Raw genomic sequence first — 22,245 nt, forward strand, 5'->3', positions numbered from 1 at the left:
GGCATTGGCTGGCGGCCACAGCTCCGATTGGATCTCTGGCCTGGGAACCTCCGTACGCCTCAGGTGTGGCCCTAAAAAAAAAAAAAAAAAAAAAAAAAAAAAGAGAGAGAGAGAGAGAGAGAAAAATAGAAATAGGAAACGGCCATCTAGAAGGGGGCAGGGACTGACAGGGCAGCTGGAAATTACTAACAGCAATCGGCGGCAGGGACTTGAAGGGGAGCATCTAACCCAGGGCGAGGAGTTGGCAAAATCGAGGAGAAGGGTTGGGGGGAGGGGAGCGGGAGGAGGGGCGGCTCGACGGACCCGCAGAGTGTGGCGGCCCCGGCGGCAGGCCACGCCCCTCCGTACCTGGATGAACTGCTCAAACTTCTGTATGTGGGCTTTCAGTTGGGCCTCCTTGACGCCCAGTTCCTCCCAGCGCAGGTTCAGGGTTTCCATTCTGCGCTGAAATGTCTTGGGGTGGGGGGCGGGCAGAGAGGTCAGGAGGGCCCCTGAATGGGAACCAAGGAGGGGCCCAGCATCCCCTGACCCAGAGCCCCTGTCCCCAGGGGCCCATTTTCCACCCCGGGGCATCCCAGGACGCGGGTAGCCCGAGCCTCGGATGCCTTCTGCGCTCTGCCGAGGAAACACAGGACCACACCCGGGCTGCCTGGCTTGAGCTACCGCCACCCGCAAAACAGAGGGCGGTCTTGTGGCCCTTCCTGCCCGCCGGCCCCGAGCGGCCCACCTCCTTCTTCTGCTCCATGGCATGGTGCATGATCTTGGCCTCCTTCTTCTTCTCCAGCAGCCGGACGGATGGGGAGTCTGACTCGTCCTCAATGCTGGGGAACTTCCTGCCCAAGACACAGGCGGGAGGGACCGTGGGCTCTGAGCACTGGGGCAGCCCGGGACTGGAACCCCGTGGAGAGAGGCACCGTGGGGAGGGAAGGGGACCTCCCCCATCTGAACCAAAGGAATGGTGCGCTGAGATGGAGAGAGGGCTGTGCTGGCGACCGGGCAGCAAGCTGCGGCCAGGGGATGCCGGGCGGGGCGGGGATCCAGGGGACTGGATGGATTGGTGCCGGAGTGATTTGGGGCTGAGTTAAAAGAACAGGAGGGCAGGTTGGAAGGTGGGGCACCGGGTGGGAGGGGTGGTCCCAGGCCCCCGACACTCACTGCAGCAGCTGCAGCAGCCGCTCCCCATACTGCAGCCGGAAGTACTCCGCCAGATCCTCCTCTTCCATGATGCCCAGGCTCATGGCGGCGGTGACCTAAAGGCCCAGCCGGCAAATCTTCACGGTGAAACACAGGTGGTAGAGCCACAGGTGGCTCAGGGCTGGCAGCTGGGCTCTTGCTTCTCCCCTCCTCCTGCTTTTCAGGGTCCCGCAGAGGGTTGGTGTCTGCAAGACTCGGGGAAGGTGACCGGAGGCCGGCAATCAGCAGCTCAGGATGTGTGGGGAAGGTGCTGGGAGATCCGGTTACCGGTTACCTAGCAACAGGTTCTGGTTCCGTGGACCACAGATGGAACCCAGGCTTTGCCCTCTGACCTCTGCCCCCACTCATGCTGGGCTCTGGCTCTCTGCTCCTGCATTCACCCCTGAGAAGCTCTAGGAAGAAGTTAGGTCTGCTTAGATGCTGCTTCCCAGAGCCAGGAGGTAGGGGGTGTCCAGGGCTGGGTAGGGGGAGGCATGTCCCTGCAGCCTCCTCCTGGCCTCAGGGGTGTGCGAGGGGGGAGGCAGGGGGCTGGGGCTCGAACAGATGGTGGAGAAGAAAAGGACTGAAGGGAGGTGCTTCGCGGAGGCAGGGGTGGGGCTGCACCGAGAAGCAAGGCGGGTGTGGGAGGAGGGGAGGAGGCTGCAGAGCGGAGGGCCAGGTGGTGGGCAAAGGATGCGCAGCCGTGTATGTGTTGGAGGGGGTTTGGGGGAGGAGGGGAGGACGGACAGGCAAGAAGCCTGGGGACTAAAGAGGCTGCCCACCCCACCCCACCCCCCGGGAGACGGAGGAGGCCCACAACGAGGCTCCTTGGAGGGTAAGGGACTCAGGGCTAATGCCATCTTTTGAGGCTGGCAGAATGGTTAAAACATAAAGAAATGCCAAAGCGTGGTGAGATCCGTGTCGGATGCTTTACGTGTCGACCTAAGGATGGCTGCCTTCCTCGATTCCGTCAGAGCCTCGTGCATCAGCGCATGTGAAGTCCAGGGTCTAAATTCAAGACCTGTGTGTGAGTGAGGCGGCCGCCCGGAGGGAAGGGCCGTGACCTCGTGCCAGCCGCTGCTCCGGCTCCCGGGCTCCGCTCTGTTCTCTGCTCCCCACCCCCACCCATGCCCACGGAAGCAGCGCAGCCTGGGTCCCTTGGGGTCTGGGATGCGGAGCCAGGGTGGGGCTGGGTCTCCGAGCGCGGAGGGTGTCCTGAGCTCTGCAAACCCAGCCCGCCGCATTGCCGGTCCTCTGGCGCCCCCTGCTGGCCGTCCGAGCCAACCCGAAATCCTGGCCCGGGAAGAGGAGACGTGGTCTCCCCTTCTCACCCCCTCGCCTCCCTTCCAAGGCCTGCTGCTCCCAGCCAGCCCCCACGGGCTCAGCAGTGGCGCCAGGACAGCCCCCACCCGACCCAGAACACACCCCCACTCCACCAAGCCACTCCATCAGAGAAGGTTCTCCACCAGGAGCACCCCCAAGAAACAGACGCTGCACCAGTAACACTGTAAGCTCCTCAAAGGAGTGTGTTTCTCTCCTTGCTGATCCCTAGAGTTTGGCACAGTTTGGGGTTTCCCACTCCGCACCCCACGGTGCCCCCACCCTGAGAATGTGTGTGATGCAAGTTTTGTTGTTGTTGCTTTGTTTTGTTTTGTTTTTGCTTTTTAGGGCATATGGAAGTTCCTAGGCTAGGGATCGAATCAGAGCTACAGCTGCCGGCCTACGCCACAGCCACAGTAATGACAGATCTGAGCCACAACTGGGACCCACAGCACAGCTCACAGCAACATCAGATCCTTCACCCACTGAGTGAGGTCAGGGATCGAACCCGAAACCTCAAGGTCCTAGTCGGATTCATTTCCCCTGCACCACAAAGGGACCTCCTCCAGTCACCTGTTTGCCCTGGTATATTGACACATCTACGAACCAGATGATGCAGGCCAGGTTGGTGTGCACAGGCGGCTGCAAAGGCATCTTCTTCTCCTGCCTGTGGTCCCACCCGGAGAGCTCTTTCTGTACCTTGAGAACTGTCACCCCCATCGCCCATACCAAACCCCTCTAGAGTCTCGCCGCCTTTCCCGGAGCTGTGGGTCAATCTGCAGGGCAGTGTGGGAGTCCCAGACTTCAGGGCTCTCCTCCACCCCGTCCTCTTCCCTCTCTGGGTCAGCCCAGCTTTCTGACCCCCACTTGTTCATCTTGATATTTGTCTCTAAGGCGTCTGGGAGAATCTGATGGCTTTAGGTTGTTGGAAACCAATAGGCATAGTCGTTTCTGTTTTCTCTCCTGTCCTATCCTCCCTCTGAGACAGTTAGGGGAGAGGGGAAAATATTAGGAGAAAAAGAGAACTAGATTAATCTCTCAAAAAAATATCCTGCCATATAGTGCATCATAGTGCTAGACACACAGACTACTGGGTGTGAAGAAACCACTTCTTGTGTAGGTTATATTCCATCCTGTATATGTCTTATATGCCATGTAAGTGGGGTCAGGAAGATAAACTATGTCAAACACATTTCAATAGGGATGTTTTGGAAATGCCTTGGTCAATTACATTGTTATTAATTACTGTAACAAACAGCCTCAAGTCTCAGTAACTTACCAAGGTCCAATGTGGATTTTCCTAGTCAGCAAGGGCGGCTCTCCTGGGAGGTTCTCTTCTAAGCAGTAAAGGGTCTAAGCCCCTTCCGTCTTACAGCTCCATGAACTCCAAGGTCGCTAAGGAAGGGAAAGAGAAGGCAGAGTCAAGTCCTGTCTGCCCTTAAACTCACCCCACTTCCATTCACTGACCTCTGGTGGGAACTGGTCATACGGCTAGATGTGCTGCAAGGGGCTAGCGATGTGGTTTAGCTGTGTTCTCAGCAGCATCAAACCAGTTTGTGCTGTATTTTTTTGGGGGGGGGCCACACCCACACCATATAGAAGTTCTCAGACTAGGGGTCTAATCGGAGCTATAGCCACCGGCCACAGCAATGCCAGATCTGAGCCACATCTGTGACCTACACCACAGCTCATGGCAACGCTGGATCCTTAACCCACTGAGCGAGGCCAGGGATCGAACTCTCGACCTCACGGTTCCTAGTCGGATTCGTTTCTGCTGCGCCACGATGGGAACTCCCTGCGCTGTATTTTTTTTTTTTTTTTTGAGAAATAAAAGAATGTTTGGAAGTAAGCTGAAAGCAGAGTATTATAGAGAAATTGATGGTAGCCAAAAAAAAAAAAAAAAGGCCAATCACAACCTCAAGTATGAACATCTTAGAGATGGAGTTCCCATCGTGGCACAGCAGAAACGAATGTGACTAGGAAGCATGAGGTCAGTGGATTAAGGATCTGGCATTGCCATGAAATGTGGTGTAGGTCACAGATGTGGCTCGGATCCTGTGTGGCTATGGCTGTGGCATAGGCCGGCAGCTACAGCTCTAATTAGACCCCTATCCTGGGAACCTCCATAGGCCACAGGTGTGGCCTTAAAAAGACAAAAGACAAAAAAAAAAAAAAAAAAAGAAAGAAAGAAAATCTTAGTGAACATTATCCAATTTAGCGTAATGTTAAAAGAATAATTTACCAGGACCATGAATACAAAAAATGTCTTAATATTAGGAAGTCTATTAATAAAATTGATTTTATCAATGTATCTCAAGAGAAAAGATTAGGATCCCTGTGATAGATGCCAACTTGGCACTGAAAAATTGAATGCCCATCCTGATTTAAAAAAAATCTCTAGGGAGTTCCCGTCATGGCTCAGCGGTTAACAAATCAGACTAGCATCCATGAGGACTAGGGTTCGATCCCTGGCCTCACTCAGTGGGTTAAGGATCCGGCGTTGCCAGTGAGTTGTGTAGGTCGCAGACACAGCTCAGATCCTGTGTTGCTGTGGCTCTGGCATAGGCTGGTGGCTACAGCTCCGACTGGACTCCTGGCCTGGGAACCTCCAGATGCTGTGGGTATGGCCCTAAAAAGACAAAAACAAAACAAACAAACAAACAAACAAACTCTAGGAGTTTCTCTGTCGGCTTAGCAGGTTAAGGACCTGTCATTATCGTTGCCATTGCCATTGCCATAGCTCAGATAGAAGCTGTGGCATGGGTTCCATCTCTGGCCTGGGAACTTCCATATGCCATGGCCACAGCCAAAAATAAATAAATTTTAAAAATTAAAAGATCTGGGGAGTTCCCGTCGTGGCGCAGTGGTTAACGAATCCGACTAGGAACCATGAGGTTGCGGGTTCGATCCCTGCCCTTGCTCAGTGGGTTAACGATCCAGCGTTGCCGTGAGCTGTGGTGTAGGTTGCAGACGCGGCTCGGATCCTGCGTTGCTGTGGCTCTGGCATAGGCTAGTGGCTACAGCTCCGATTGGACCCCTAGCCTGGGAACCTCCATATGCCACGGGAGCGGCCCAAGAAATAGCAACAATAACAACAACAACAACAACAAAAAAGACAAAAGACAAAAAAAAAAAAAAATTAAAAGATCTCTGAACTATTAGTATACAAAGGCACTTTAGCAACATGATAAAAAATGATCTGAACCCAACAGATAACATTAAAACATAACATTTCTCTGCATCTTCACCAGCACCGTATATTATAAATCTTCAAACTGTTTGTCAATTATACGTCATTGTTTGAATTTCTCTAGTTATTAGTGAAGCTATGGCTCTTTATATACATATATATCCATTTCTTCTGTTTCTTATTTATATATTCAATGTGGATAAAAATTGAATTGTTCTGTACTTTTATTGATAACAGGAGGCCTTTACGTAGGCTGGATGGTTATCCTACCATTCCGATGCTATTTTCTACCCATCCTAATATTTTTCAGTGGGCTGGATACACATTAAATGCAACAAGAGGCAGGGAAGACAACCAAAGGCAAACTGACCAAGGGCTAATCACCAGGAGAACGAGCTTCACCTTCTGAAAGGCAGAGGTGATACCAAGCCGAAGACGGGGAGGGGAGGCAACTTTGGTCTTTTTACTCTGGGACCACATCACAGGAGATACAGCCAACCTGCAGACCCCAAGGATAGTCTGAGTTCCTAGGCTCAGTATCGACTTTTTTTTGGTCCGTTTTTTTTTGTGTTTTTAGGGCCACACTTGCGGCATATGGAGGGTCCCAGGCTAGGGATCGAATCGGAGCTGTACCTGCCGGCCTACACCACAGCCACAGCAACGCCAGATCCCACCGAGCAAGGCCAGGGGTCGAACCCGCAACCTCATGGCTCCTAGTCGGCGTCCTTTCCTCTGGGCTAGGACAGGAACTCCTCTAATTACCTTTAGAATTATGTTATTTAAAAAAAATTTTTTTTCTCTTTTGGCTGCCCTGAGGCGTATGAAGTTACCAGGCCAGGGATCAGATCCGAGCTGTAGTTGCGAACTAAGCCACAGCTGCAGCAATGCCAGATCCTTAACCCACTGTGCCAGGTCAGGGAGCAAACCTTCATCCCAGCGTTCCCAAGACACTGCCAATCCTGTTGTGCCACAGCAGGAACTCCAAATTTTGTGTATTTTTCATTGTAAAATACACTAAAATGTATCTTCTTCTTTTTTTTTTTTTTGCTTTTTAGGGCTGCACCTGCAGCATATGGAGGTTCCCAGGCTAGGGGTTGAATCGGAGCTGTAGCCACTGGCCTACACCACAGCCACAGCAACACAAGATCTAAGCTGCATCTGCGACCTACACCACAGCTCATGGCAACGCCAGATCCTTAACCCACTGAGCAAGGTCAGGGATCAAACCCGAAACCTCATGGTTCCTAGTCGGATTCATTTCCACTGCGCCATGGTGGGAACTCCCTTGTCATCCGTTTTAAAGTGTACTGTTCAGTATTGTTAAATACATTTTGTGCAACCAATCTCCAAAACATTTTCACCTTGGAAAGCTACATCTCTGTACCTGTTAATCAACAGCTCCTCACTTCCCCCTCCTTCCCAGCCCCTGGCAACGGCTACCCTGCTTTCTGTTGGCATGACTTTGACCGCTCTAGGTACCTCACAGAAGTAGGAATGTACAGGCGTTCCCATTGTGGTCCCGTGGCAACGAATCTGACTGGGATCCATGAGGTTGTAGGTTCGAGCCCTGGCCTCGCTCAATGGGTTAAGGATCCGGCGTTGCCGTGAGCTGTGGTGTAGGTCGCAGTCACAGCTCAGATCTGGGGTTGCTGTGGCTGTGGCATAAGCCGGCAGCTGTGGCTCCAATTTGACCCCTAGCCTGGGAACCTCCATATGCCTCAGGTGTGGCCCTAAAAAGCAAAAAAAAAAAAAAAACAAACAAAACAAAACCCAAAAACAAAGCAGTAGGATTGTACAGTAGGTCCTTTTGTGAGTGGCTCATTCCACTTAGCATAACATCCTCAAGGTGTGTCCATGCCGGAGCACGTGACAGCATTTCCTTCCTTTTTAAGACCGTGTCATATCCCACTGGACGCGTACAGCGCTTTTGGTTTAGCCTCGCATCTGCTGATAAACACTTGGGCTGCCTCCCCCCTTCGCCTAATGTGAATAATACTGCTGTGAACGTGGTTAGGCAAACATCTCTTCGAGAACATGCTTGCAGTCCTTTCGGATATATAATTCCTGAAGTGGAACCGCTGGATCATGGGGTATCTCTAGCTTCCACTTTTTGAGGAACCAGCACACTGTTTTCTGTATGGGCTGCACCATTTAACATCCCCGACAGCGGTGCACAGAGGTTAAGACTTCTCCACATCCTTATCAGCACCTTATTCCTGTGTTTTTTTTTTTTTTAGTAGATGGGTATGAAGGGATATCTCATTTTGAAATTACGTTTTTATGAGCAGGGTCATGAGGGAATATATTCTCATTGTGCCTCATTCAAACAAGATCGCTCCAGTTGGATCCTTGTTAATCCACCCTCCAATCCCATCTTCCAGAAGCTTCCATCTGGGAGATCCCTTCGTGGCTCAACGGTTCACGCACCCAACTAGGATCCATGAGGATGCGGGTTCAATCCCTCAGTAGGTTAAGGATCCGGCGTTGCTGTGAGCTGCGGTGTAAGTCGCGGATGCGGCTCAGATCCCAAGTGGCTGTGCCTGTGGGGGAGGCTGGCAGTTGTAGCTCTGATTCAACCCCTAGCCTGGGAACCTCCATATGCTGCAGGTGCGGCTCTAAAAAAAAAGCCAAAGGAAGAAGTGACCATACATTTGACAAATATGTTGAGTACCTGTGATGTGCCTGACACGCGCCTAGGCTGGGGAGAGAGCAGTGCACCAAACGAGGTCCCCACTCTTACAGCCATCAAGCGAGAAAACGGGGTAAACAAACGCTGCTGACTCTGTCTGGGGATGTTGTTTTCAGGACACTGCTCCCTCTATGACCACAAGTGACCGTGACAGGGGAGAGGTGGGGCGTTGGGACAAAGGAGCCGGTCAGGCCCACAGACCCAGGCGCCTCCCATAAACATCTCCCCAACTGGGCTGTTTATCCTCCAGGCTGGTGGGCTCAGGGCCCAGGGTCTAGGAGCTTTTCGAGAGCCCACAACAATGTCTGAAGCCTGGAAATGATTATTGGCTCTAGACTGCAGAAAGGAAACCCCAGAAGAAAGACTAAATGTTTCAGTAAAAGCATACAAACCTAATATTCGAACTTCATGAGTCATTGATTTTAGCCGTCAGACAGCATTTCACACATGGGAAAGTCATCTGTAGATGTGATTGCCTCATTTCTCAAGAATTCCCAATGAGGCACAGATTTGGGGGAAAAAAATATCCAAGCAAGTTGCAAATGAAACGACTTATTCATCGACAAAAATTTCAAAAGCGTGTTTACAAAAATCCTCTCACTCTTTTGCTCCAAATTATATTTACTGGCGATGCAACTTCAAATTATATTGAGGGTCGATGGGAGTGATTTTTTTTTTTTTCTGTCTTTTTAGGGCCGCACATGCGGCCTGTGGAAGTTCCTAGGCTAAGGGTCGAATCAGAGCTAGAGCTGCCAGTCGCTGCCACAGCCACAGCCACGCAGGATCTGAGCCATATCCGCAAACGACACGTCAGCTCATGGCAATGACAGATCCTTAACCCATTGAGCGAGGCCAGGGATGGACCCTGCATCCAAGTGGGTCCTAGTCGGGCTCATTAACGCTGAGCCACAAGAGGAACTCTGATGGGAAAGCATTTTAATGCGTTTGTGGCACTGGGCTTTGGGGCAGAGCGATGTTCCTGGCAGGATTGGCTTGCCTACAGATGGCCCAGGTGGGCTGTCACTAGCAAGACTGTGCAAGGCCAGTGGCCTCCCTGAATCCAGGATCTTTGCATGGAAGTCGTCTGTCATTCCATTCTGGCGGTGTGCTGGGGCTGAGAATGACAGCCCCCTTCCGAGGCGGTTTCAAGGGCCTCCTCCAGGGGAAGAATGAGGCAGAACCCTGGTGGGATTCCTCTCAATGACTGGTCAGGGGCCAACTCTGGCCTTGGAGCCTGGCCCCAAACCTCAGCCGGCCCTGTGGCTTGTCCCTGACATGGTAAATGACTCCCTGCTCTGTTCTGATGCCGCATTTCCCACCACTGGTGTTTCTGAGAAGAGAGCTCCCCCGGGTCCAAACCAACAGCCCTGCTAGGCAGCCGCTGAAATCCTCCTTTTCCTTCTGGCCTTGATGTTCCCTGAGTGTGGCTCTCTCTCCATCAGGAAGGTCTCGGGTCGTGTGTGGGAGCTTCTGCCGCTCACTGGGGCATCACCTAGGAAAGGCCCAGTGAGCAAGAGGAAGCTCCTCGTGTTCTGACCCAAATTGTTCCATCGGTTCCATCATTCTCCTTACCTAGGACTCCTTGGGCACGGACCGTTTTTGTCTTTGTTTTTCATCTCACACCAGTATTTCCATACTCATACTTGTCTTCAAATGTGACACTTGATTTCTTCGAAGAGAAAACATTGCCCTTGAAAGAGTCCCCTTCTCCTTCTTCCTTGAAACTTGATTGACATCCCGCCTCTCACCCGACATGCATCTCCGTGAATAAGGCTCTCCCGCGGGCTGGGCATCCCCCGCGAAGTCTCTTCATCTCCTTGGAAACCGTGTGCCCAAAATATCTCGGTGTCTCCTACCTGCCGCCTCTGCCTGTGCCGCGTGGGGGCACAGCTGTTTACAGCGAGGACAGCTCGGGACCCTCTCTTCCAACCCTCCCGGGACAGAGGAGAAAGGAATGGAGACGTGGAGAGTAAACTTTATCTTCATCAACAGCAGGCACCAAATGAGGCTGCTTTCAGGTTTCCCACAGGATTACAAACCAGGAGAGGGTCTTTGCTTCTGTCCTGTGATGCTGCCGAGATGGGAGGGAGGTTGGTGGGCACCTGCTCTGATCACAAAACCCAAGAAGAAAATCCTGGGGGGACAGAAAGTGGTTGGATCTCTCTCTCTCCTTTTTTTTTTTTTTTTTTTTGTCTTTTCTAGGGCCGCACCTGCGGCATATGGAGGTTCCCAGGCTAGGGGTTGAATCAGAGCTACAGCTGCTGGCCTACACCGCAGCCACAGCAACGCAGGATCCGAGCCACATGTGCGACCTACACCACAGCTCACAGCAACGCTGGATCCTTAACCCACTGAGCAAGGCCAGGGATCGAACCTGCAACCTCATGGTTCCTAGTCGGCTTCGTTAACCACTGCGCCACAACGGGAACTCCTCCTTCTCTCTCTAATACTCGTCAGCAGAAGAGGGCCAGTTACCAAAAAAGCAGGGCTCAGACGAGGCCATTTCTCTCCTTCAGATTTCCTCTGGGACTATCTCTGCACACCCTGTTTCCACCATTTGGCAAGAAAAATAGCATTAGCCCAGTGCCAACCTAATGCCAGCCCAGAGCACAAGATGAGGAGGAGGCAGCATTGGAACACGTGTAGGGCTCCCAGGCCGGAGACACTGAACCTTCCCTCTTCCATGAGGAAGTTGCAAGAGGGAGGCAGCCCCTGGAAAAGAACCACGTCTGGGGATGAGATTCTGGAAGATTTACTCCGCAAGAGGATTGCCTGGTTGGGAAAGGAAAAGGGGAGGGGTGGCTTTGGGACAACAACACCAGAGGCCCCGACTGCCCAAAAACACATGGCCAGCCAAGGTCGTTGGTGGCCCCGTGGACAGGCATTCATAGGGAAAAATGATGAGGTGTCTAAGGAGGGGAATTATTATAAAAGAAAGGGAGCCACCCCAAGAAACTGCACCAAAGGAAAAAGGAAACGGAGCCAATGGCTCAAGGGAATAATCACTTAAAATAAGACCCAACAACTATCCTCAGAGAGAGGAGTGGAGATACGGAAAACTGGAAGCTAGAAGCAAGCATAAAATGACGAAGGAATTCAAAGGATAGAATGGGCGTAAAAACGCAGTGAAATACTTAATGGCTGCATTGACTAGCAGGTGGGTATCGACAAGGAACAATTAGTGGGTAGAAAGTCCATTTTTAGCAACTCTCCTGGAAGCCACCAGAAAGAGATCAAGAATAAAAGCTAAGACACAGAGGATGGAAGCAAAAAATAGACAATCTAAGTCATAATGGAAATTTCATAAGAAGAAAAAACAATGGGGAGGGATGAACTATTGGAAGAAAAAAAAAATGACCAAGAATTTCTGGAAGAGACTCAAGTTGAAAAAAGTCCAGATTGTAGGGGGGGGAAACACACTTGGACAGAATACAACAAAACTAATTTTTTTCATCAAACTTGGGACGTTTTTGTCATTATTTTTTAGAATATTATTTTCTTCGTATTTCTCGTCTCCTTCTGGAACTCCTGTCATGTGTATGTTGGTATGCTTAAGGGAATCCTGTAGGGCTGTTTTTTCTTTTTTTTTTTTTTTTTTTTGTCTTTTTGCTATTTCTTTGGGCCGCTCCCGCAGCATATGGAGGTTCCCAGGCTAGGGGTCGAATCGGAGCTATAGCCACTGGCCTACGCCAGAGCCACAGCAACGCGGGATCCAAGCCGCGTCTGCAACCTACACCACAGCTCATGGCAACGCTGGATTGTTAACCCACTGAGCAAGGGCAGGGACGGAACCCGCAACCTCATGGTTCCTAGTCGGATTCGTTAACCACTGCGCCACGACGGGAACTCGCCTCTGTTCATCTTATTCATTCTTTTCCTTGGACTGGGTAATTTCTGTTCATCTACCTTCAAGGTGCTGATTCTCTCTTCTTCAGCCCAGATTTGCTCTTGAGGCCCTTTTAGTGATTTTTTCCCACTTCAGGGATTATGCTTTTCAACTCCAGAATTTCTCTTTGATTCTTTTTTTTGTAATTTCTATTTTCGTTGTCGTTGTTCATAGCCCCTATTTGGTGAGACATGGTGGTCATACTTTAATCCTTTACATACAGCATCCTTTAGTTCTTTAAACATATTCGTAATAAATAGCTGATTTAAAGTCTCTGTCTACTAAATTAAACATTTGTGCCCCCTCGGGGATATTGTCTGCTGACTGTTTATTATTATGTGGCATACTTTTCTTTTTCTTTGCACATCTTATACATTTTTTTGTCAAAAATGAGACATTTAAAATAATATATTCTGGTGTTCCTGTTGTGGCTCAGTGGTTAACGAACCCAACGAGTATCCATGAGGTTGCAGGTTCCATCCCTGGCCTTGCTCAGTGGGTTAAGGATCCAGCGTTGCTGTGGCTGTGCTGCAGGCCAGCAGCTGTGGCTCTGATGTGACCCCTAGCCTGGGAACCTCCATATGCCACAGGTGTGGCCCTAAAAAGACAAATAATAATAAATTAAAAATAATAAAATAATATATCTAATGACCTGAAATCAGATTCTTTCTTGGTCGTTGTTGCTGGTTTTTTGTTGTTTTTCTTGTTACTTATTTGTTACTGATGTTTCTGAATGAATTCTATTGAGTCTATATTCCTTGCAGTGTGTAGCCCTTGAGTTCTCTGCTGGCTTTTTTTTTTCTTTTTAAGTTCTTATTTTAGAGTCTGGGTTCCTAGGGTTCACTCCAAGTTCAGTATAATTTAGTGGTAAGTCAGTGATCGGTCTAAAGCTTTCCCTCAATGCCTTGCTTGTATGTCTTCTACCCTTTGACACAGGTCTGGGTGTAGAGACACACATTTGAACTGCGGGTAGTTTACAGAACAGACTCAGCTTTCACTTCTTGGGTACCCGGAGCCTGAAGGTCAATCCGAGGTGAATGTCTAGGGCCTTTTTCCAAGGTCTACACACACACACACACACACACACACACACACACACACACACATGCATAGCCTTCTAGATCTCCAGGATACGGTGGAGCTTTTCAAAGTTTCTTGTGGTGTTCAAGCTCTCCAGGGATTCCTTCAAAACTGCTGTTGGCCAGACTTGTGTTTGCTCCAGCCGAAATCACCACCTTAGGCAGCCAAGATATCATTCGCAGCTTGCTATCGTTTTTTGGTGATGGCTTGGCGATAAACCCTCTCCCCTCATCCCAGCTATGAGTCACATCAAATAGTTACAATACCTTATGAACTGAGATTTTTTTCAGGGAGCCTCTCACTTGGGCAAAGGATTGACTGTGTTCTAGGACTGCGCTTGGAACAGAGCCCCAAAGGAAGTGAGTCGTCTCCGTGGGCTTCCAGCCTGTTGATGTTTCATGGCTCCTGGGCCACCAAGCTGGGGAGGGAGAGAGGATGGGGACAGCGGCAAGTTAAAATGCCACGGACACCACCGTCTGGTGGAAGTTCAATGGTTTCCTCTCGGGTCGATAACTCTCAGTTCAGTGGCTTTTGTACATTTCTAGAGTTCTAACACGGTTGACTTTAGCTGTGTTGCCAGTATTTTTTTGGGTTTTGGGGAGCGTGGCTCACCGAGACCCTCACTTCACCGTTCCAGAAGCTCATCTCCCTTGAAAGCCTTTTTATTTTTTTTTTACTTTTTTTTTATTTTTTGTCTTTTGTTGTTGTTGTTGCTGTTATTTCTTGGGCCGCTCCCGCGGCATATGGAGGTTCCCAGGCTAGGGGTCGAATCGAGCTGTAGCCACCGGCCCACGCCAGAGCCACAGCAACGCGGGATCCGAGCCGCGTCTGCAACCTACACCACAGCTCACGGCAACGCCGGATCCTTAACCCACTGAGCAAGGGCAGGGATCGAACCGCAACCTCATGGTTCCTAGTCAGATTTATTAACCACTGCGCCACGATGGGAACTCCCTTGAAAGCCTTTTTAAAAGAGAAGAACCTCAGTAAGATGGGGAGATGAATCCAGGATGAAGCCATGAGATACGCAAAGAGGAGAACATACCTTAGAAAAGGATAATGTTGCCTGAATGGTCAGTGCTTCTCCCGTGGTGGGAATATACATAAATGAGACAGATAATTCAGGAATAAAGCTGTATATTAGAAGCATGGCTGGGGAAGGGGCGTGGAGACTTGACGGAAGGAGGACAAGCCAGAGGGTGATCAACTCATGCTAGGGTACCTGTCCTGTTTAAGGAAACACACCGATTTGTTAAGCTTAGGGAGTTGATGGGGGAGGAGTTCCCACTGCGGTACCATGGGTTAAGAACCTGTCTGCAGCGGCTCGGGTTGATGTGGAGGCACATGTTCGATCGTCGGCCCAGTGCAGTGGGTGAAAGGATCCTGGCATTGCAATGGCTGTGGCACAGGTCGCAGCTTGGATTCAATCCCTGGGCCTGGGAATTCCCACATGCCATGGGTGCAGCCATAAAAAGAAAGAAAAAAAAAAAAAAAGCTGACGGGGGTGGGGTGGGGGGGTGGGAAATATGCATAATTAAGGGTCAAAAGTTAGGGTTAAGCATGAGAAGAGTATAAATGAGATATGTTATTTTCTGGTTTTGTTTTTGTTTTTTTCTTTTTGCCTTTTCTAGGGCCACGCCCGCAGCATATGGAGGTTCCCAGGCTAGGAGTCTAATCGGAGCTGTAGCTGCCGGCCTACACCACAGCCACAGCAACTCGGAATGCGAGCCACGTCTGCGACCTACACCACAGCTCACGGCAACACCGGATCCTTAACCCACCGAGCAAGGCTGGGGATCGAACCTGCAACCTCATGGTTCCTAGTCGGATTCGTTAACCACTGTGCCATGACGGGAACTCCTGGAATATATTATTTTCTACAGAATAATGTGATCTTGCCAATCGAAAGTAGAAAATCCAAACTTCTCAACTGAAGGAAAGACCTTTTGACCATTCCAAGATGGAAAGGAGGAGAAAGCAGAGTAAACAGAAAACACAAAATGAGAAAGTCCTAACACAACGTGAATGAATCAGACAAAGATGACTGAGACCCACAAATCAGTGACTCTTCGATTGGCTATAAAAATAAGTTGCAATAATATATTTTTTGGCGAGAGACCATTTAAACAAAATTGGAAAATCGAACGTTAAAAAATCCTGGCACATTAAAAATGAAAGAACTCCATGGTAGCAATTTTAACATCAGAAGGAAAAAAAAAAAAAAGAATTTAGGGTAAAAAACAACAAAGGACAAATAGAGATATTATAACATTAATAAGGAATAATAAATCAAGAAAAATAATTATAAACATACACAGGCCCGGTCACGTCCCTCAAAATATATAAAGCAACAAACAGCAAAAATGGGGGAAGGTGGGCGGGTCAATGTAGGGGGAGGGGATTAAGAGGTACAAACTATTTTTTTTTTCTTTTTTTCTTTTTGCCATTTCTAGGGCCACTCCCGAGACATATGGAGGTTCCCAGGCTAGGGGTCTAATTGGAGCTGTAGCCTCTGGCCTACGCCACAGCCACAGCAGCACAGGATCCTAGCCACATCTGCGACCACACCACAGCTCACAGCAACACCGAGTCCTTAACCCACAGAGGGAGGCCAGGGATCGAACCCTCAACCACATGGTTCCTAGTCGGATTCGTTAACCACTGAGCCATGATGGGAACTCCGGTACAAACTATTATATATAAAATAAACTAGAAGTATATATTGTACAACATGGGGATGCCAGCCAATATTTTATAATAACTCTAAATGGAGTATAAACTTTATTTATTTTTTTATTTTTTTAGGGCCGCATTCTCGGCGTATGGAGGTTCCCAGGCTAGGGGTCCAATCAGAGCAACAGCTGCCGGCCTACACCACAGCCACAGCAACGCCAGATCCTTAACCCACTGAGCAAGGCTAGGGATCGAACCTGCAACCTCATGGTTCCTAGTCGGATTTGATTCTGCAGCAGCGCGACGGGAACCCCGGAGTACAACCTTTAAAACCTGTGACTCACTCTATTGTCCACCTGTAACTGACATAATATTGTATAGCAACTGTACTTCAATAAATAAAATAAAACAAAAAAAACTGAGGGAAACAGATAAACCAACAATTATATCTGGAGGTTGTATCACGATTCTTTCAGAATATGATATATCAAGCAGGTCAAATATAAGCAAAATAGAACATCTGACTAACAATTAATAGTCAAACTAAAATATGTGTACACACAGAACACTTTATACCTAACAAACAAAGAAAATCCCCACAAATTACAAAGAATGGCATGGCTTACATTTCCCAACCATAGAGAAAGAAAGTTAGAATTTAATAAAAGAACTCCTTTTTTTTTTTTCTTTTTTCTTTGTAGGGCTGCACCTGCGGCATATGGAGGTTCCCAGGCTAGGGGTCAAATCAGAGCTGTAGCCACCAGCCTACACCACAGCCACAGCAACGCCAGATCCAAGCCACGTCTGTGACCTACACCACAGCTCACGGCAATGCCGGATCCTTAACCCACTGAGCAAGGCCAGGGATTGAACCCGCATCCTCATGGTTCCTAGTCAGATTCGTTAACCACAGAGCCACAATGGGAACTCCAGGAGGAAAATACTTTTGAAAATGCAAGGCATGATCCTGGCTCATAGCCCTGGAGGTTGGTGTAGCCAGGCTGTGAGAACCCCTGAAATCCTTTCTTTCCCAAACAGGTCAAATTCCTCCTGGGGCGGAGAAGAGCCCTCCTGGCCCTACACTTGTTCCAGTCTTGCTAAGTCTTTGGTAGCTGGAGCGCCAAGGAGCAGCAGCTTTGCTGAAGGAAGAAGGCAGCTCCCCTCCTCCAGAGGAATCTCAAGCTCCTTTAGCACAAAAAGAACAGAGCTGGGAGCTCTACTCCCCACCCCAGAACCCTCAGCTCCGAGAGCCAAACTCAGGAAGAGACAGATCCTTCCTCCATTAGACCTGCCTTTTTTGTTTGTTTGTTTGCCTCCCCTGGGGCATGCAGAAGTTCCCGGGCCCAGGATTGAACTCATGCCACGGCAGTGACAATGCTGGATCTTTAACTGCTAGGCCACCAGGGAACTCCTAGACCTGCTGCTTCTTTCCTTTCTTTTCTTGCCATAGCATGTGGAAGTCCCAGGGCCAGGGATAAAACCCAAGCCATAGTTGCAACCCAAGCCACAGCTGTGGCAATGCCAGGTCCTTAACCCGATGTACCACAAGGGAATGTCCGAATTAAAACCTTTTTTTTTTTTTTTTTAACTTTAGGGCCGCACCCTCAGCATATGGAGGTGCCCAGGCTAGGGGTCCAATCAAAGCTGTAGCCTCTGGCCTACACCACAGCCACAGCCACAGCCACAGCATATCCGAGCTGCATCTGCGACCTACACCACAGCTCATGGCAACGCCAGATCCTTAACCCACTGAGCAAAGCCAGGGATCGAACCCGTAACCTCATGGTTCCCAGTCGGATGCGTTTCCCCTGCGCCACGATGGGAACTCCAAAAGCAATTTTTTTAATTGTGGTTGAAACAAATTGACCATCTTGAGCAGCTGTAAGTGTACCGTTCACTAGAGATAAATCCGCTCACGTCATTGTGCAACCAAATCCAGACTCTTTCATCTTGGAAAACGACACCTTTGCCCCCATTAAACACCACCTCCCATCTCCCCCGCTCCTAAACCTGTAACAACCCGTTCTGCTTTCTGTCTGCATCAATTTGGCCACCGTAGGTACCTCATGTTACTGAGCCAGGTTCGAGCCAAATGCCAGGCGCTCAGGGCTGCAGCCACGAAAGGGTTAACTCAGGAGGCAGCCAAGCTGGTAGACTCCTCTCAAACCCACCTCCCTGAAGGCGAGGGAGGAGGGCTATTTATGGGTTAAAGAAGCAGGGTGGTCTGAGGCCTGGGGGGGCTGGGGAAGCGAGATTAGAGAGATAAGAAAAAGGCGAGTCAATTGTTCTCTGCAGGTGCAGGTGCGTCTGAGTTACAGGCTTCTTCACGTTCAGAAAAAAGCAGTGTTTTTCACTCACCTCCAACAGCTCACAAGGGTTTCCAATTTTTTGGTATGTTTGTTAGTGCTTGTTATTTTCTGGGATTTTTTTTTTCTTTTTTGTTTTAGGGCTACACCTGAGGCACATGGATTGTCCCGGGTAGGGGTCACATCAGAGCCGCAGCTGCTGGTCTATGCCGAAGCTTGCAGCAATGCCGGGTTGTTAACCCACTGAGTGAGGCCAAGGATCGAACCCTAATCCTCATGGATACTAATCAGATTCTTAACCTACTGAGCCACAACAGGAACTCCCCCCTTTTTTTTTTTTTTTTTTTTTTTTAAATAGCAGTCATTCTAATGGGTGTGACACGATATCTTATCACAATTTTGGTTTGCGTTTCCCTAATGATCACTGATGTGGAGCATCTTTTTATGTGTTTGCTGGCTACTTGTATATGCTCTTAGGGGAATTGTCTATTCAAGTCCTTTGCCTGTGTTTGTGATCAGGTTGGTTTTTGTTGTTAGTTGTAGTTCTTTATATATTCTGGATATTAACACCTTGTCAGGTGTATGGCTGGCAACTATTCTCTCCCATTCCATCGGCTGCCTTTGCACCCTGTTGATTGTGTCCTTGGATGCTGGTCATGCCCCTTGGCAGCCTTCGTCCTCCACCTGTAAACCCCATCACCTGTTCGCATTGGTGGAGGTCACACTGGCAGTAGGGGGCCCCAGTTTGGATATAGTAATGGTACCTGGTGGCTCTTTTTTCCTCTTCCAAGTTGCCCCGTCCTTTTTTTGGGTCATGCCCTTGGCATGCTGACGTTCCCAGGCCAGGGACTGAACCCAAGGCACAGCAGTGCCAACACTGGACCCTTAACCTACTGAGCCACCAGGGAACTCCAAAACCTGCTTTGTTTTCTAAATGCTTCTTTAGTCCCTGTCCAGGAAAATGCCAAGTAAAATCCAGATATTACCTATCCTGCCTCTGGCCCTCTGTGGAAGACAGGATTTCTTCAAAGGATCCCCCAAGTTGGTCTGGCTCACCAGCCCCAGGGTAGGACACGGCCAGATGTGTTTGCTGCCCACAACAGGCAGGGTGGCAGCTGTCAGGAAGAGAGGAGGCATTCAGGTCCCTCTCACAAGTTTCCTTAGAAGAGGTGGCCCAGGGTGGGGGGGGTTGTCCACATTTAAGGCAGGTCCATTGGAGACACCCAAACACAGCTCCTTACCGAATTCGCCTCCCTGAAGGCACGCACCTCACTATGCTCCAGCGGAAACCTCAAAAGCCAGGACAGCCTGCAAGCAAGGTTCTCTCCTTCCCCAAGAATAGTCTCTTTTCTGGGAAATGGGCACACAGAGTTTGATGTTTTTTGCCAAGAACCATAGAAAGAATCACTGATGCCACCTGCTTCCGGAGAGACAGGAAGGTGCCATATCGTGGTAGACGGGAGGGTATGAGGATTTGCTCAAAGGTGACAAGTCCTCCCATTTTTTCCCACCTGTGGTGGGTGCACGCTGGCCGGAGCAGACTGGCTGGTAAATGCTCATGAGGCCCTCTCTGCAGGCACCCGGATATCAACTGGTGAGGCCCCAGCCAGGGTTGGGAGGAATGGGGGCTGAGCAGCAGGCGATTACTGTCCAGACTCTGCCCCCACCCCATGGCCGCTGTCAGCACAAGGATTTGCAGGTGGAAGGAGCAGGCATCGCCCCTGTTTCTCGCACACTTACACTGACTCCCCCGCCCCTGACCAAGACTCAAGCAGCCTAAGGGTAGCCTGTCTCCCCGGGAAGAAATACCAGGGGCTGCTCTGGGCTGGCAGGGCTGCTCAAACTTTGGTCTTTTACTGGCCAAGGTGTGAGCAAACTCTGCAGCCGCCCCCTTTCCCAGGCCCCTCTCCCAGAGGTGTCCTACCTCTCACTCAAAGCCAGCTCAGTAGGGGCACCTGAGCTTCATTTCTTTCGATAGTTCCAAGCCCCAAGAGCGCAAGTGTCCTCACCTGGAAATGAAGCTTTGGGAAGGACAGGGGACCAGCTTGCCCAAGGAAGCCAAGTGGGCGTTTTCTCGTGTATTTGGTGCCCTCTGGTGGAATGCTTCTGAACTGCGGGCTGAATCTCTTCCTCCTTTCCAGTCTTGGTTTGCTCTCAGCAGCCCCAGCTCGTGGCCCTCAACTAATGACCCCTCAACTAATGACCCTCACGTTCCCTGGGAAGGTAGAAAGCGGCTTCTTAGGCCTGAGAGGATGCCCTCACTCCTTAAACAGGGCAGAGGGGATGAAAGAATTCCAGGCTGCAGCCTATGGTGACTGACACGTGCAAAGGTGGAATTTGGATGCTACTAGGAATGTTCCCTACGGAAAAATTGTCCCTTCAGAACCAGGACACAGGTTTGATTCCTGGCCTTGTGCAGTAGCTTAAAGCCTCCACCTAGTCCCTGCTTTCTTATTATGGCAGCTGGAAAAGACTCATGATAGGCGAAGGAGTTTCAGAGGTAGAATCAATTAATCAATAATACAGCTCTCGACCTATGACCTCACTTAACTCTAGCCCCTCCTAAAGGCTTGCAATTCCAAATACCATCACTTTGATAGGGATTCAACATGTGTTTGGAAGGAACACAATCCATTGGCACTGTTGAATGTTCTTCATGTGCTCTCAAAATACAGCCCTATCTTGGTTGATTAGAATAACCTGACCAAGCCAGACCCTCCAACTTCATGAAAAAATACTTACTGCTGAATTCTAAGCACTTAACCTAACCCAGATTTCTTGATTTATCACTAGAAGGCAATCCAGCCCCATGTGAAGCACTTCGCAACATGTTACCTACAACTGCTAAGAGGGGTCAGGGCTGGCAGGGTTTAACCTGTGAAAGTTCATTACACTTAGGGTGACACTGCGGGGGGGGGGGGGGGGGCATTCTGACTCCAGCCCTTGTCTCCAACCTTATTTTCCATATACAGTCCACCAGCAAATTTAGCGTCTTATCCCTGACATGCCCCTGCCTCTGGCTCCCCTTCTAGAAAATGCCTCTCTGGGCTGGGTAATTTCATAGGCTAATGAGGGGGATGAATATTCTAATTTGGGAAAGGGGCGGGGATTTCCAGGCATTGGTGTCCAGCCCACTTTGAGGCCTTCTATGTTGGGTGCCTGTGGGTGTGTCCTTAACATGCTAATATATTACAATGAGCACATGATATGGCTCTAGGTCCTCTGGAAGGCTAATCTTCCACCATCTCGGGCCTAGTAGGTTTTCACCACTTTTTTTTTTTTGGTATCCTGTGCTTCATGGTTGGGTCATTCTTTTTTTTTTTGGTTGTGCCTGCAGGACACAGCTCCATCCAAGGCCAGGGATCGAACCTGAGCCACAGCAGTGAGACCGCTGGATCCTTAACCCACGGAGCCACCAGAGAACTCATTCTCTTAATGGCGCCGTTTCTCACACCTGACTCAGGTGTCACGTAGAGGGGGAGAGGATGGGCTCAAAGAGATTGGTTTGGAATTTTAACCGTCTGAGCTCTAGTTGCTTCACCTGTTACAGGAGTTGATGCTCTGACTTAATGAGATTGCTCTGTCAGGTTCTTAACACCGGCACCCCGGATTCCTGCCAATCGGGGTGCGGGAGCCCAGATCTGTCCCTGAGTCGAAAAGGTCACACAGAAGATGACCAGCACTGGTGTTTTCCAGACTATCTTCTAGGGAACACTGCGCTGCTTCTGTGCCTGGAAGAAGGTTGTGACATGTCTTATGGAAGGGGAATTACAGGGCCAAAAAGCTGAATGAGTTTGTCCACGAGGGGGCTTTCCAGAGTCTTTAATGTCTCGCGAGAATTGTAAGTTTCTAAGAGGTGATAAGTATTTACATCATTCCCAAATCAGTGAGCCCCCAAAGCCTTTTTTTTTTTTTTTTTGGTCTTTTT

At 49.7% G+C, this 22,245-nt stretch overlaps 1 protein-coding gene across 7 annotated transcripts in view; it reads right to left on the reverse strand.

The window, feature by feature from the left end:
- Positions 1 to 21,149, reverse strand: part of CCDC42 (coiled-coil domain containing 42) — a 34,573-nt gene extending 13,424 nt beyond the window's left edge. Inside the window, exons 1-10 of one of the 7 annotated variants that reach the window (XR_014820214.1) lie at positions 20,327 to 21,149; positions 19,586 to 19,667; positions 19,304 to 19,432; positions 18,075 to 18,251; positions 13,605 to 13,756; positions 3,773 to 3,888; positions 3,244 to 3,472; positions 1,156 to 2,181; positions 728 to 833; positions 349 to 453 (exon numbers count right to left, since the gene is read on the reverse strand). Coding sequence is in view for 5 of the 7 variants with exons in the window: in XM_084982700.1 (XP_084838826.1) it covers positions 349 to 453; positions 728 to 833; positions 1,156 to 1,238 (294 nt within the window). In the remaining 2 variants the exon portion in view is untranslated. 7 annotated transcript variants of the gene reach the window in all.
- Positions 21,150 to 22,245: the final 1,096 nt, after the last annotated feature.

Source organism: Sus scrofa, chromosome 12, assembly GCF_054392235.1.
Source record: "Sus scrofa isolate SSC_HxYL_T2T_F1_AM1 chromosome 12, Sscrofa_HxYL_maternal_Yorkshire_Landrace_v2.0, whole genome shotgun sequence".
NCBI classification, from domain to species: Eukaryota; Metazoa; Chordata; class Mammalia; order Artiodactyla; family Suidae; genus Sus; species Sus scrofa.